The 15,967-nt window shown below is 39.0% G+C and overlaps 1 protein-coding gene across 6 annotated transcripts in view; it reads right to left on the reverse strand.

Moving 5' to 3' along the window:
- The window catches only part of ankrd50 (ankyrin repeat domain 50), a 128,645-nt gene that overhangs the window by 61,861 nt on the left and 50,817 nt on the right, over positions 1-15,967 (reverse strand). For 4 of the 6 annotated variants that reach the window (XM_069925232.1, XM_069925233.1, XM_069925235.1 and 1 more), the window contains one exon: positions 13,134-13,363. In XM_069925232.1, coding sequence (XP_069781333.1) covers positions 13,134-13,363 — 230 coding nt within the window. Of the gene's footprint in view, positions 1-11,515; positions 11,658-13,133; positions 13,364-15,967 lie in introns of those variants that run through there. The other 2 variants (XM_069925237.1, XM_069925236.1) reach the window with 1 other exon arrangement.

The raw sequence follows: 15,967 nt of genomic DNA on the forward strand, positions 1-15,967 counted from the left end.
CCCATTGGTTTAGAGCAATCACACTGACAGGTGAATACTAAATTCCTGGTAAATTCCCAAGTTCAACCCACCTTCAACTGCCAGTGTGAAATGGGCAATAATTGTACATTATGACATTGATTTACTTTCCCTTTATTAACATTTCTTTAACCTGGAGATAATCTGGAATAATCTAGAAATTCTTCACTAATTTTGTGAAATGACATAATGATGTCATTGATAGCTTTACTATCAACGTGAAACCTTTCATTGGTTGGTGTGTTCAATGCTTCCATGTAGTGTTTGTATATCAGGAGTACTGCTACGTATTTTTACTACCCTCTGTAAGTAAAATTTCAAACTTAGATCACCTAGGTGACCATAAGGTATGTCCAAAATTATCCAATAATAAAGCTTTAATTTCATAATAAGAAAAAAAGAGTATTTGAAGGAATATCATATTTCTCTTTCATTCTTTTAAAAGAAATAAAATAACCCACTTCATAACAATCTTGTACAAATTTAATAGCCTTTTGACCACATAACTTCAAAAGTTGATTATTAAGCGTAAAGGGAAAAAAAGCTTATTTTGATACAAAGGAGTTTTGCCTGAAATCTTCCCTTGAGTACCTATAATTTCATTTAGAATTCCATCTATAAATAAACTCTTCTTCCCAATTGGAGATAATTCAATATTAGCCCATGACTTTTCCAAATCAAACATACTATTAATAAATTTCAATTGTACCACATCACAATAATTTTGAAAATTCGGAAGTTGTAAACCACCTAATTCATATTTCGAAATTAAGTTTTGTAAAGATATTCTTGCCATTTTGTCCTTCCATAAAAATTTTCTCACCATGGAATTTAAATCCTTAAAAAAAGTTAGGAATCTTACAAGGTATAGATTGAAATAAATACTGAATCCTAGGAAAAATATTCATTTTAATACAATTAAAATGCATAAATCTTGATTGAAATGGGAAAAGGATTTAGGAATTCTTTATTCATCAAGATGATTAGATGAATTTATGTAAGGATAGTATGACTAAAATTATAAATGTTAGATATCAGTTAGTTCATTATAAATTTATTCATCAATTATATTTAACTCCAGAAAAATTAAGGAGATATAATTTAATTTCTTCAGATTTATGTTTTCGATGTCAGAAGGAAGTTGGCTCTTTTTTACATTCTACTTGGTTATGTGAAACAGTAAAAATCTTTTTGGAATAGACTTTTTAGAAGTTATTTTGAAAGTGAAACTTTCATTGGATCCTTTAGTATTTTTGTTGGGTAATATTAAGCGGTTAAGTTTAGAATTAAGATTTCAATAATAATAATGGATTTCAAATTGTATTTTTGAGGCTAGCTTTAGTTGTATTTAATGAAACTTGTTATTATGGTTAATCTCTTTTATTTCTTCTCTTTGCGGGTTAGTGGGGGGTGGGGTTGGGTGGGTTGGTTAGGGGTTGGGGGGGTTGTAGGGGGTTAGTCCGTATAATATATCATGTATGGTTTTTTAAAGTTTTATCTATTATTGTATGTGATTTTTGAATGTATGTATTTTGATGTCAATAAATAAAATATTAAAAAAAACGAGTACTGCCATGTCATTGGTTTATCAGAGAAATTTAAAACCAGACCAAGGTAGCCTTCTTAATCAGGTAATTATGAGAGGAATGGACACTAAAGATGGTCAATTTCTAACAGAACAAAATTCAAAAACTGAACTGCAAAGAAAGAAAAAAATATAAAAACAGAGAACAGAAAGCAAGAAAAACGCAAAGGCAAATTAAAAGTTAAGTCACTTGGTTGGCAACGATACAATAAAAATATGTTCTCAAAAAAGTCAATTGATAAAATTTGACTAAACGTGTCCTACCAGCACAAAGCCACATTGACTATCCCTAATCAGTTTCTGGCTATCCAAATAATTGCATATCCAATCTCTTTGAACACCTTCCAATAATGTACCTACTCATCAGCCTATCATTTCCAGGGTTACTTTTGGAGCCTTTTTTAAAAAATGGAACGTGAACTACCTACCAACCCTCTGGCACCACATCTGTGGCTAAGGACATCTGAAATATTTCTGCCAGAGTTCCTGCAATTTCTTCATTTTAGCCTTCCTTAAAGTCTGATGGAATATCTTGTTAAACTCTGGGGATTTATCCACCCCTATTTGCTTTAACACAGCAAGCACTTCCTCCTCTTTAATCTGTTTAGATTCCACGACCTCACTGCTTGTTTTCCTTTCTTCTCACGACTCTGTGCCTGTTTCCTGAGCGAATACTGATTTAAAAAAATTATTTAAGATCTCCCCCATCTCTTTTGGCTCCCATACAAAGCCAACCACTCTGATCTTTCAGGGGACGAATTTTGTAACTTACTATCATTTTGCTCTTAATATACCTGTAGAAACCCCCCAGGATTTTCCTTTACATTGTCTGGCAAAGCAACCTCATGTCTTCTTTTAGCCTTCCTGATTTCTTCCTTGAGGTTTTTCTTGGATTATTTATACACCTCAAGTACTTCATTTGCTTCATGTTCCCTATACCTCCTATACCTCTCTTCTTCTGAACCAGATCCCCAATATCCCTAAAAAACCAAGGTTTTCTGTGCTCCATCCAAATCGAGTCCAAGTTCTTTACTTCTTATATTACTTAGAAGAAAGATCTCTGGATTTTTTGGTATGTTGCTTTTTGTGATTTTATTTAATACCTGGTTTAGATCTTCCCAAAACGTTTCCACTTTCTCACATGCCCAAATTGCATGTACTGTTGTTCCCGTTTCCTTCTTACAACGAAAACATCTCTCTGATACTGTTGGGTCCCATTTATTTAACTTTTGGGGCGTGGTGTATAGCCTGTGTAACCAATTATATTGTATCATGCGTAACCTCGTGTTTATTGTATTTCTCATAGTTTCGGAGCATAGCTTTTCCCATGTTTCATTCTTTATCTTTATGTTTAGATCTTGTTTATGATAGCCTTAGCTGTAGCAAAAAAATGTATTATGTCAACCTGGAAATTAGAAGATAGCCTGAGAATACAGCAATGGTACATAGAAATTAATAAATGTATTCCATTGGAAAAAATAACATATAATTTAAGAAATAACATCACAGTATTCAAACAAATTTGGGAATCATACATGGAAGACAACAGAGAAGTCCTACAGTGGACCTCCACCGCCTAAAATGACAGAAGGAGAAGAAGACGTAATGAACTGACCCAGTATGTTAAAGTAGAAGACACAAATTTCTTGTTTATTTTCATTGTGTGATGACATTGTTTAATGGGTTTAAGGTATCATATTGGTTGAACGTTGAGTAGGTGGGGGGGGGGGGGGGGGTGAAGGAGGGAGGGAAGGGAGGGGGGAAAAGAGGAGAAAATGACACTGTGTATATTCAAGAGGGAAATGTTTGTGTGTATTTTGGTTAGTATGGTTCATAGTGTGAAAAATAAAAAATAAAAAAAAACACCAAGGTTTTCACTTTTGAATGTCATCCACTTTACCTGATACATCCTTGCCTACAACAACTTACCATAATCCACACATTTTAGATCCTTTCTCATTTCCTTAAAATGAGCCTTTCCCCAATTTAGAATCTCAACACAAGGCCCACACCTATCCTTGTCCATAACTAACTTCAATCTAATGGCATTATGATCACTGAATCCAAAAATTCCCCTACACATATTTCTGTCACCTGTCCTGCCTCATTCCCTTATTCGAGGTCCAGTACTGAATTCTCTCTAGTTGGTACCTCTATATATTGATTTAGAAAACATTCCTGAACAAATTTGACAAACTCCAAGCCATCTAGCCATTTTAGAGTATGGAAGTCCTAGTCAATATGTGGAAAATTAAAATCTCCTACGATCATAAGCTTATGTTTCCTGCAGCTGTCTTCTATTGACTATTGGGCAGTATATAATACAACTACATAAGTGTGGTCATACCTTTCCTGTTCCTCAGCTCCACCCATATAGCCTTAGTAGATGAGCCCTCTGGTCTGTCCTGCCTGAGCATAGCTGTGATATTTTCCCTGGCAAGCAATGCCACTCTTCCCCCTTTCATCTCCCCCAACCCCACACAGTTCATTGAGCTGCCAGTCCAGTCCTGCCCACCTCCTGTAATGAAGTTTCATTCATGGCCACAATGTCATAATTCCATATGGCAATCCACGCTCTAAGTTCGCCTGCCTTTCCTACAATACATCTCGCAATGAAATAGATGCACCTTAGAAAATTTCCATCACATACGGCCTGTTGACTTCAACAGTGCCTGCAATTTTCACATCACCTTTTTCTTTCTCCACTCCACTATCTGCTCTGGCACTCTGGTTTCCATTCCCCTAAAAATGTAGTTCAAATCAACTGGATCAACATTAGCAAACCTTCCCATAAGGATATAGGTTCCCCTCCAGAACAGGTCTCACCTGTCCTGGAAGAGAGGCCCAATGATCCAAACATCTGAAGCCCTCTCTCCTGCACCATGTTTTTAGCCATGCGTTAAACTGTATTATCCTACTAGTTCTAAACTGACTAGCACATGGAACGGGAAGCAATCCTGAGATCACAACACTGGAGGTTATGTCCTTCAACCTAGTGTCCAGTTTACTTTCAGGACCTCCTCACCCTTCCTACCCATGTTATTGGTCCCTACTTGGACCACGATGTCTAGCAGCTTACCCCACCTCGAACTTGATCTGAGATATAACCATATAACCACTTACAGCACAGAACAGGCCCGTTCGGCCCTACTAGTCCATGCCGTAGCAAATCCTCACCCTCCTAGTCCCACTGACCAGCACCTGGTCCATACCCCTCTAGTCCCCTCCTATCCATGTAACGATCCAGTCTTTCCTTAAATGTAACCAATTATCCCACCTCGACCACGTCTGCCGGAAGCTCATTCCACATCCCCACCACCCTCAGCCTAAAGAAATTTCCCCTCATGTTTCCCTTATAATTTTCCCCCTTCAATCTTAAATCATGTCCTCTAGTTTGAATCTCCCCCTTTCTTAATTGAAAAAGCCTATCCACATTTACTCTGTCTGTCCCTTTTAAAATCTTAAACACCTCTATCAAGTCCCCTCTCAATCTTCTACGCTCCAGAGAAAAAAGCCCCAGTCTGTACAACCTTTCCCTGTAACTCAGACCCTGAAATCCTGACAACATTCTCGTGAACCTTCTCTGCACTCTCTCTATTTTGTTTATATCTTTCCTATAATTTGGTGACCAAAACTTGGCGCCTCACAGTTTGGCGGGCAGCAACCTCCTTTGAAGAAGACCGCAGAGCCCACCTCACTGACAAAAGGCAAAGGAGGAAAAACCCAACTCCCAACCGCAACCAACCAATTTTCCCCTGCAACCGCTGCAACCGTGTCTGCCTGTCCCGCATCGGACTTGTCAGCCACAAACGAGCCTGCAGCTGACGTGGACATTTACCCCCTCCTTAAATCTTCGTCCGCGAAGCCAAGCCAAAGAAAAGAAAGAATTTGGTGACCAAAACTGTACATAGTACTCCAAATTTGGCCTCACCAATGCCTTGTACAATTTCATCATAACCTCCCTACTCTTGAATTCAATACTCCGATTTATGAAGGCCAACATTCCAAATGCCTTCTTCACCACACCATCTACCTGAGTATCAGCCTTGAGGGTACTATTTACCATAACTCCTAAATCCCTTTGTTTCTCTGCACTCCTCAATTGTCTACCATTCAATGTATATGACCTATTTAAATTTGCCTTTCCAAAATGTAGCACCTCACATTTATCTGTATTAAATTCCAACAGCCATTTCTCAGCCCACACCTCCAGCCTTCCTAAATCACCTTTTAATCTACAATAATCTACCTCACTGTCCACAACATCACCAATCTTTGTGTCATCCGCAAACTTGCTTATCCAATTCTCCATCCCTACATCCAGATCGTTAATATATATAACGATATATATCTCAGGCCCTGGCGCCAGGGAGGCAACATACCAACGGTGATACTTGATCTCTTCCACATAACCTCTCATCTTTCCCCTAACTGTGGAATCCCCATCACTACAGCTTACCTCTTCTCCTCCTTTTCCTTCTTAGCCACAGGAACAGACATCATGCCAGAGACCTGATTGCTGTGGCTTGTCCCTGGCATGTTCACCACCCCCCCCTCGAAGAGTATCCAAATGGTATACATTATTGAGTGAACGGCTACAGGGGTACCCTGCACTGCCTGGCTTTCCCTTTCCCTCTCCTGATTGTCACTCATCTACCCTCCTCCTGCCTCCTAGGTGTGATAGCATCCCTGTAACTCCTGTCTATCACCCCCCCTGCCTCCCAAATTATCCTGAGTTTATGCAACTCCAGCTCCAATTCCTTAACTCAGTTTGTCAGGAGCTGCAGTTGGGTGCCCTTCTTGCAAATGAAGTCATCAGGGATACTGCTGGCTTCCCTGACGACCCACAATCTTCAAGTTGAACATTCCCTTGCCTTGGCTGACATTCCCACTGTTTATGACTAGAGAAACAAAATATAAATCTTGAACCTCCCCTTACCTGTACCTACTTGCTTAATCCTTTTTGTTCCCTGAATAGGATGGCCCTTTCTTACTTCAACTCCTACTCCCTCGCCTCTTACCTGATCTTGCTGAAGCCAGCTGAGTTAACACCTTACCACTTTGATTCAGACCACTCTGACGATGACCATTCCCTTTATGACTGCTCCGCTACACAGTCCCTCACTTTAACAGTGATACTTGGCTTCTTCCAAGAAGGTAATAAATATAACAGTATTCACTGATATTCAAGAAAATATCTCTTTCAATTTATTATAGTATTTGTATCTGTTAATACTTGCCAAATATTTTTGAGATAAATAGCTTTAGGAGATTCACTTCCTTGTCTTCAATGGGGATTCAGAGGAAGGACTGAAAACCCTCTCAAAGTAAATTTTCTCAAAACATACAAAAATATTTTATTGCAGAAGTCACAAGCTAGCTCAGGTCAGACCCTTATAAATTCACAAACGAAATCAACTGACAACTTAAAATACTATATAACAAAATTACTCTAATAAGAATTCATTCAACAAGTATGAAAAATAGGTAAGTGAAAAACTGATAGTTTCAGTTATGGTGCTACAGTTGAGTGGGACTATTCTGTCCCTTGGGGGCTGTTCAAAATGCTATGGCAGAGACCACAAAAAAAACTAGAAAACTGTAAGTCAATTTTGCTGCAAGGACATTACGATGATACAAGTTTGAACTTAGCTGATTGCACAATGTCTGAGACAGTCACAGTAAATAACATATTCAAGTTTTATTCTAAATTCTTTCTATTTTTGCATCAAATTTGGAAGGAATGAAAGCAGTGAGTGGATACTAAGGATACTAAGGCTATATACCATCAAGTATTAAATTTCCTTAAATTCTTGTTAATGTTGATCATGCAAAAGGACAGGGAGAAAAGAATGTAAACCAGTTTTAAAAGTTACTGCAATAAACATTTATTGTGGTTGAAGGATTTTTAGTTTAACTCTTGAAAATGGTATTTTAAGTAAACAGATCTACAGGTGGTAGATTAATCAAGCAGTAATAACAATTTGAAGATATGAGATGCATTAAAGGCTGGCTTTGTATTTATAATACACCACAAATAATCTGGAGGAATAGGTTCAAGAGGTAAATAATTGGTGAACAAAAACAAATCTGCATATATGAAATAAATCTAAGCAAAAATTGCATCAACTATTTGAAATGCAGATAAGTTTGTATTCACCAATATTCTACGCTTCCTGCTTTCTGTTTGGGCAAAAAAGATGTCACAGAATGGAAAATGTTTTCCTTCTTTTGTCCAATTAATTCCGCTTCAACACATTCTTTACTTGTTGAAGTTAAAACTTCATTTACATGTAGGTAGCAAAACATCAGTTGTTTGTACATTTGTGCAGAAAGAACAAAGTAAGTGTCCCTTCTGTTTCATTATTCAATAGAATGATGTCCTTGAAGATCCTAATTCAATACACTTCCTTTAAACCATATTCCTTTTCACTGGATGGCACAAATCTCAGAATTAAACATTAATGAAGCTAAAATTTGTTCTTTCAGAGGTCTTTCCAGGCGACCCTCGCATGTGGGATGTATTCCAATAAAATAAGGTATATCCTGATTTTCCATTATGCACAGCTGCATTATCTGTACTGATCAACGAATGTAAACTGAAAAATGTTATTTTCTCCCCCACATACATTGTGCAAGAGTGAATTTTTGGGAAGTGATATGTAAATTCTGTAAATTCCTTCCTACATCAGGATTTGTATGAAGAATTGTTTCCTACCTTTCCTTCTCTCCAATTTTACCATTCTATCTTGTTATGGCAAAGTATTGGAAAACTTCTGTGTTTTGCAACCTCTTAAGAATCATAAATTAGTCTTATAAAGGACTTTTATCTTTAACTCTGCATTTTGTACTATTTTTATGGCTATGTTACGTATGGACCGAATAGCTGGAGTGCACGCAAAACAAATTTTATTGTGACAATAAATTTAAACTGGAAATTTATTCTAAGAAACACAATCTAGTTTATACAATAAAAATTGAAAAAAATGTTATTAAAAACTCAACAGGTTAAGCAGAATCAGTAGGAGAGAGAGAGAGAGAGAGAGAGAGAGAGAGAGTTAATATTTCATATCAATGACCTTATATCAATCTTTCCTCATACTACGACTATACTTATGGCTCTGGGAATATTCTGGTAAATTTCCACTAGATCCTAGATCCTTCATAGGGCAATTAATAAGGCCAATGCTGTGGCCTTGTCATTTCACTACAACCTGGCCCACATGGAGAATGATGCCTCATATGCAGGTTTCTGTTCATTGACTTCAGCTTGGTGATTAATACGATTACTCCACAGAGGCTGATGGAGAAGTTGTCCTCACTGGAACTCAACACCCCTCTCTGTAACTGGATCCTGGACTTCCGAACAGAAAGACCAGACTGTCTGGGATGGTATCAGATTATCAAGCACTGTCACGCTGCACTTCAAGGCTGTGTGCTCAGCCCACTCCTGTCCATGCTACTGACCCACATCGCCAGATCCAGTCCCAACAATGTCGTCAGGTTTTCAGGTGACACAACAGTAGGTGGCCTCAACAGCAATAATGATGAGTCAGAGAAGAGGGGGAAAATCAAATGATGTGATAGTAATAAACTGAGTCTCAATGTGGACAAGTTGAAGGAGATGATCGTGGACTTCAGCAGGACTAGGAATGATCACTCATCACTACATATCAACAACTCTGTAGAAGAGAGTAGAAATCACCAAGTTCCTTGGAGTTCACTTAATTATTGACCTATCGTGAACTCTAAACATCTTCTCAATTGTCAGGAGGGTGCAACAGCAACTGCACTTCCCGAGAAGACTGAAGTGGGCAAGGCTACCGGCCACCATTATGTAAGCCTTCTATAGGAGCTCTACCAAGAGCATTCGGGCCTGCTGCGTCACAGTGTGGTGCGGTTGCTACAGAGAGATGGATTGGAGGTCAATCCACAGGACCATAAGAGTGGCAGAAACTATCACTAGAGTCTCCCCCTCCCCCCCCCCCCCACCCATTAATGAGATCTGCTGGGGTTGTTGTCTGAAGAGGGCATGCAAAATCATTGATGACCCCTTCCACCCTGCATACAGCATCTTTCAGCTGCTCCCGTCGGGGAAGAGATACAAGAATATCAGAGCCAGCACCACCAGGCTGAGGAACAGCTTCTTTCCACGGGCAATGAGAATACTGAAAGATCAAAGAAACTGCTCACACTAACCACCTGAGACTCTCATTTGTACAATAATTGTATTTATTTATTTATCTTTATAGATAAAATACTTGTCCTGCATATGTATTATTTCTCTGTATGTGTGTTATGCCTGGTTGTGTGTCTGACGCTTCGGCGGGTTATACTTGTACAATCAGATGCAAATAAACTTGAATTTATTGTGAGATTCAGTATTACAACTGTGTCTAGTATTACACATTCAGGATAACCCAGGACTTAATATAAATTGCAACAAAATTACTTACTATTTAGAATCTAGCATCCACCTATAAAGGCTAAATTTGCACACAATGAACTTTTAACAGTTTCTTTTCATGTTCCTAAATTTATAGCATGGATGCTTCTCATTTCTTTGAGTCATGCAATCAAGCTGATTCATTGACCCTGTATTTCCTTACTAGATAAAAGACAAAGGAGGAAAAACCCAACACCCAACCCCAACCAACCAATTATCCCCTGCAACCGCTGCAACCGTGTCTGCCTGTCCCGCATCGGACTTGTCAGCCACAAACAAGCCTGCAGCTGACGTGGACATTACCCCTCGCATAAATCTTCGTCCGCGAAGCCAAGCCAAAGAAGAATACATTAAATTAGTGCCCATTCCACTTCACTTAAAAATATATTTAGTTTACACTATTCTTGCCTTGCAATGCATCTGCCAAACTTATCCTGCTTTATTCAATCTATATAATGTTCCTTTATAATTTTCTGTGCCTGTCCCACTGTACTTGCAAAATTTACAACACTGGGAAAATTACATCTGCTAGAAATAATACAACCATTACTAGAAAAACAGATTACTTACTCTTTTATTTGTGATGAATATTTACAGCAAAACTTGGTTATTATAAGTAAAATTTCACTATTATTTTAATGTTATTGCAGTGAAACTGACCTTCAGCTATGTACTTACACAACTTAACATCAATTTGAAAACAATTTCAGAAATCTCCTTTAGTATTACCTGCAAGCAGATTTAGGTGGTGCATGATTTAGGTGGTTACCAATAATTTGCTTTTCCCCTCTGTGGGAAGTTGACCTGAATAAACATGCTATTTAAAGGATAATTGCACAATTCATTTAATTTTGTTACAGTAAATCAAATCCCTATGTTGAATTTAGTGTTAAGATGAAGATCTTTTCTTTGGCTTGGCTTCGCGGACGAAGATTTATGGAGGGGGTAAAAAGTCCACGTCAGCTGCAGGCTCGTTTGTGGCTGACCAGTCCGATGCGGGACAGGCAGACACGATTGCAGCGGTTGCAAGGGAAAATTGGTTGGTTGGGGTTGGGTGTTGGGTTTTTCCTCCTTTGCCTTTTGTCAGTGAGATGAAGATAAATGTTGCTCAAATCACAGGGAAAACACTCATGTTCTTCATCAACTTTGTCTGAGGTCAAGGAGCAACTCAGTTCCATCTCTCATCCAAAAGATGGCACAGCCATCACTACTGCAGTGAAGTGATTGCTTAAGACATACAAAGCTTTATCCACATATAGCAGTGGCAGAAGATTCAAAGATCTCTGAGAAGTTCTGCTCATGTTAAGCAACAAGAAACTGCTGGCAAAGACACTTACATTTGGCTCATTTGATGATAATAATTTAGCCAGATATTGGAGATTATCGAGTTCTCACCTGTCAATCAAGCTTAATGCTCATAATGCTTTAAATGTCTGAGGTTGATTTTATCTATAAAATTTACTTACAAGTATCCTCCAATTAGTACATTTTCCTAGATAAATGATCCTGGTTTTGCAGTTTTCTTCTTCAGTTCCTTAGTTAGAGTCAAGTTGATTGTTATGTAGTAGGACATATTTTCCTCTACTTGTGCTCTAAATTCACATTAATTATGTTCCAAGGCTGTCAGTGATTAAAATGACCATCAAGACCATGAATAGAGGGATTTTTACACAATAAACTTAAAACTCCATTTATAATTAAACACTAAATAATAGTTCTTGCAAATGTTTACTTCCATTTGAATCCCTTTACATGGAGCAAGATTCTTCTGAAAATGCAGAACCTAAACTTCAAACATTTTTGCCCAACTTCCCATGCTCAGATCAATCTCTATGATAAGTGCAATGCTGGAGCGCAATTGGCTGTTTGAGTCAAAACACTGACTGTATTTTTGGGATTTTTCACCTTAACATGCTAAAAAGTGGATTTCACATGTGCTGATGTTGGTGAGTACAAACAGATACATTGACAATCTCTCAGAAAATCCAGGTCACAGTAAATTGCAACAGGTACTATTTAGCATAGTTTGGTTAGTGTAGGGGCCACATGGTTAGCGTAGCAGTTTGCTCAACACTATTACAGTCCCAGTGACCCAGGTTCGAATCTGAGACTGCCAGAATGAGTTTATACATTCTCCCCGTGACCTGTATGGGTTTCCTCCAGGTGCTTCAGTTTCTTCTCAGCCTCCAAAACATATATGGTTGATAGGTTAATTGGGTGTAATTTGGTGGCACGAGTTTCATGGGCTGAAAGGGCCTTTTACCATGCAGTATCTTTAAAATTAAATTAAAAATATACATTTATACTTCCAGATGCTTAATTATTTTTACATTTATTATGAGTAAAAATAAACTAGTGCATTTTTGTCATTCTTTATTATTTCTTAGTGTGTAGAAATGCATCAAAGCTAAACTACATGCCTCATTCCTTCATCTTGAAAATGGACAATGCTACAGGGCAACAAAATTATTTCTCTATTGTTAATGAATGCTTTAACTATAAAATGTGTGAATAATGATAAAAAGTTATTAACAATTCGGGGTCAAATTTAAAATTGTACATTTTTGGACAATTTGCTTAATAATTGGCATGTCCACCATCATCTCAAATGCCAGATACAGGTAGATTGTAATCTTTCTGGGACATTCCAAAGACTTCAAATTGCATTTACCCACACAGTGTGTACTACTTTAATATAGATACGAAAAGTATCAAGGTTTCAGATTTGTAACTGTTTATTCAGTTATAAGGAAGAATATTAAATGTACCAGCTTTTGAAGTACAGTATCTGAATTCAGACAGCATGCACCTATTGTAAATACTTTGATCGATTTAGTTGTGGATTATTGTTTGGATCTCCAAATTGTTCAGAAAACATCCATGTCAACTAATGTATACACTGAGATGGAAAAATGAGAATATAATTGTGAAAGAAGTAGAAAAAAAAGTTGGAAACCAAAGTGAATTTAAAGGAAATTTTAACTGAGAAATAAAATCATGAACCAATATAAAAATGTACATTGCATTATACAATACAGTTGCTGTCTCTTTTACAACTAGAAATTGGTAACAAAAATCACTCACCTGTGAACATCTTTGTCACTGTTTTACTTTGTCGCCTGGCAGAGCAAATAAGCATCAGCCACGGTGGGAAAAACTCATGATGAGATGCCAGTAGCTCTGCAATAGTCTGTGTCAAGCCCATTGGTCTTTGCTCTCCTTCACCATAACAACAGCCTTCATCCACAGAGTCTACCACAATCAAGAGATTCTGCTGAGGTGGTTTTATTCCCAAAAGTGGCAAGAGTATACACCTTAAATAGAGAGACAAAAGATGTGTTACTAGAATCTCACACTACTTGGAAAGTACGCCTTCTTTGCTAACAAAACAAAGATTGATGGATTAACAAATTGTGAGAAAGATATAAGGAACCTGGATAAGTTAAGTACCAGACAAGAAGTTGACTGTGGAGTATATATTGGGAACATTTGACTCCCCTCTTTGGAAGGAATAATTATATAAAAAAATATTTAAATAGAATAAGACTGCAAAATATTGGGTACAAAAGGATCTGAAAGTCTTAGTGCATTGAATTTCCAGAAGGTAGAGAAATGTTAGAAAGACTCAGTTCTTACCAGTAGCTTTACTCTGTATCTGGTAATGCAGAATTGAAAATTTAGATGCAGGGTGCAAAAATACTTCATGTATTGCATTCCCCATTGGAGATGTCTCGTGTCATAAGTTCAAATTCAAAACATTTGAAAAAATGTCGTCACTAGTGCATCACAAGCATCAAAAGATACCTTAGTTCAGTGGTTCTCAACCTTTTTCTTTCCACTCACATACCACTTTAAGTATTCCTTATGCCATAGGTGGTCTGAGATTAATAAGGGATTGGTTAAGGTAGTATGTGGGTGGAAAGAAAAAGTTTGAAAACTACTCTTTTAATCATACCTCATTGACTTGTTACGCACACGGTTTCATAACTCGAAAAGAAATAGGCCAATGACAATTTTTCTCCAGCAAAATACTTCAGTAACAATTGGGTCTAGAGCAGTGACTCTCAACCTTCCCTTCCCACTCACATACCACCTTAAGAAAATACATGTAAGTAATGATATTTCTTCATGTATGTAGTTTTAAAACTGCTAATTTGTATTAATTTAGAAAATCAAAAAGTACACATATATGGGTACATATTTTCAGACTGATTTTCTGTGGAAATCTCTGCCCAAGGTATCTGTAGAAGCTGCCTCATTAATATATATTTAAAATACAGTAAGATAGAGTTTTGTTGGGGAGTTATGGGGTATGGGGAAATGTAAAGCTGTGTCATCTGTGATCTCACTGAATGTGGGAGTAGGCTTGATGGGCTCCTGCTCCTTTTTCTAATGTGTTCACTTTGGGAAAGCTGCTGCACTGGTCTCTGCAGATATCTGCACCATCCACAGCTGAGCATGATACAGGAAGGACCCGATGCAAAGCTGCCTCCTACGGTAGAGTGAGGCCAGGGGGCCCACAGTTCCGCACCTCCCTACCCCTCCCCACCATCCGCCCCCCTCTTCCCAGTTGCCGGTAGGATGGGAGAAGTAGCTGCTGGAAGCGAAGGCTAGGGTATGGAGCAGTCTAACCTCTGCTTGCCTGCCCCACTAATAGGATTTTCACAGCTGCTTTTCCAGCTCTGTCCTGATGTGGTGCCTGGATGAGGTCCTCATTAAGGGCCCTCACCAGCATCTCTTCCCCAGTCCATCAACTTGCTTCCCCCCAGCAGTGTGTCTGGACAGACACACTGAGGCAGGCCATAGCTCATGGGAGCTCTCCTGGCCCAGCCCAGGATTCACGACCTCTACAGCCACTCCCTGCAGAGGACTCTCAGCTTTGTTCGACCCTCCTACCTCAACCCCATGTACACCACGCTCTGCTGTGGGGTGGCCCAGCCCCAGTGAGGAGAACACAACTCTGCCATGTACTGCTTGCTCCAGCTCTCTGCAAGGGCCATTCCTCCAGTACCCACTCCCTCTTTCCTCTTCTTGTCACAAAGCCTGGGCTGTGACCTTCCTGGTATTCCCTAGTCTAGATGCAGGGATTCAGATTGTCCTGGGGTAGCTTCAGATGCGCGCTGGTATCTCCTCCAGCCAACATATTTCTGTGATCGAAACATACATGTCAAAGAGCTGCATGTGGCATATAAGCCACTGTTTGGTCACCACTGACATGCTGGGTTCTCAAAGAAACATTATGCTTGGAGGAAAGTCTGAGAAGTGATCATCCATTACTACTCTCTGGACGGCAGAAGCTAGAGAGCAGCGGTGAATGATTGCTTCTCAGACTGGAGGCCTGTGACTAATGGTGTGCCCCATGGATCATTGCTAGGACCATTGTTGATTGTCATCTATATCAATAATCGACAAGAGATGTCTTCTACACTGATGAACTCAGGACATCCGCACTCATTTCCAGGGTAGGAATGAAAGGGTATACAGTCATCAGGGACTGCACTATATATGATGCTACCATCGAGGCTTTGAAAGCTTAGTACCTGAAGTCACAAAACAAGGTTGTACCAAGGCACCGACTAACAGCCAGGAGAGACCATCGATGATTACCTGCTGGATCTATGGACGCTTGCCAAGAAGTGCAGGTATGAATCAGCTACAGGCCATGTTTGTGAGGAAGAACAGATCCAGGACACTCAAGTTGCGGGGGCCCGCTCGAGGTAGATGAGGCAGCAACTGTTTGTCAGGAAAGAAGGACCTGGCTAGCCACGTTGAAATGACCAAGTCAATGGAACAGGCCAAGCTCGAGAACAACGACCTCGAAGCTAGCGAGCTCGCTCACCAAGGTGACCCCTTCCAAGGACAGGCTGCTCCCACTACTCCAGGCCTAATGGCTGCAGCTTCCCATGCTGGGGAGCACT

The sequence above is a fragment of the Narcine bancroftii genome, chromosome 3 (assembly GCF_036971445.1).
Source record: "Narcine bancroftii isolate sNarBan1 chromosome 3, sNarBan1.hap1, whole genome shotgun sequence".
NCBI lineage: Eukaryota > Metazoa > Chordata > Chondrichthyes > Torpediniformes > Narcinidae > Narcine > Narcine bancroftii.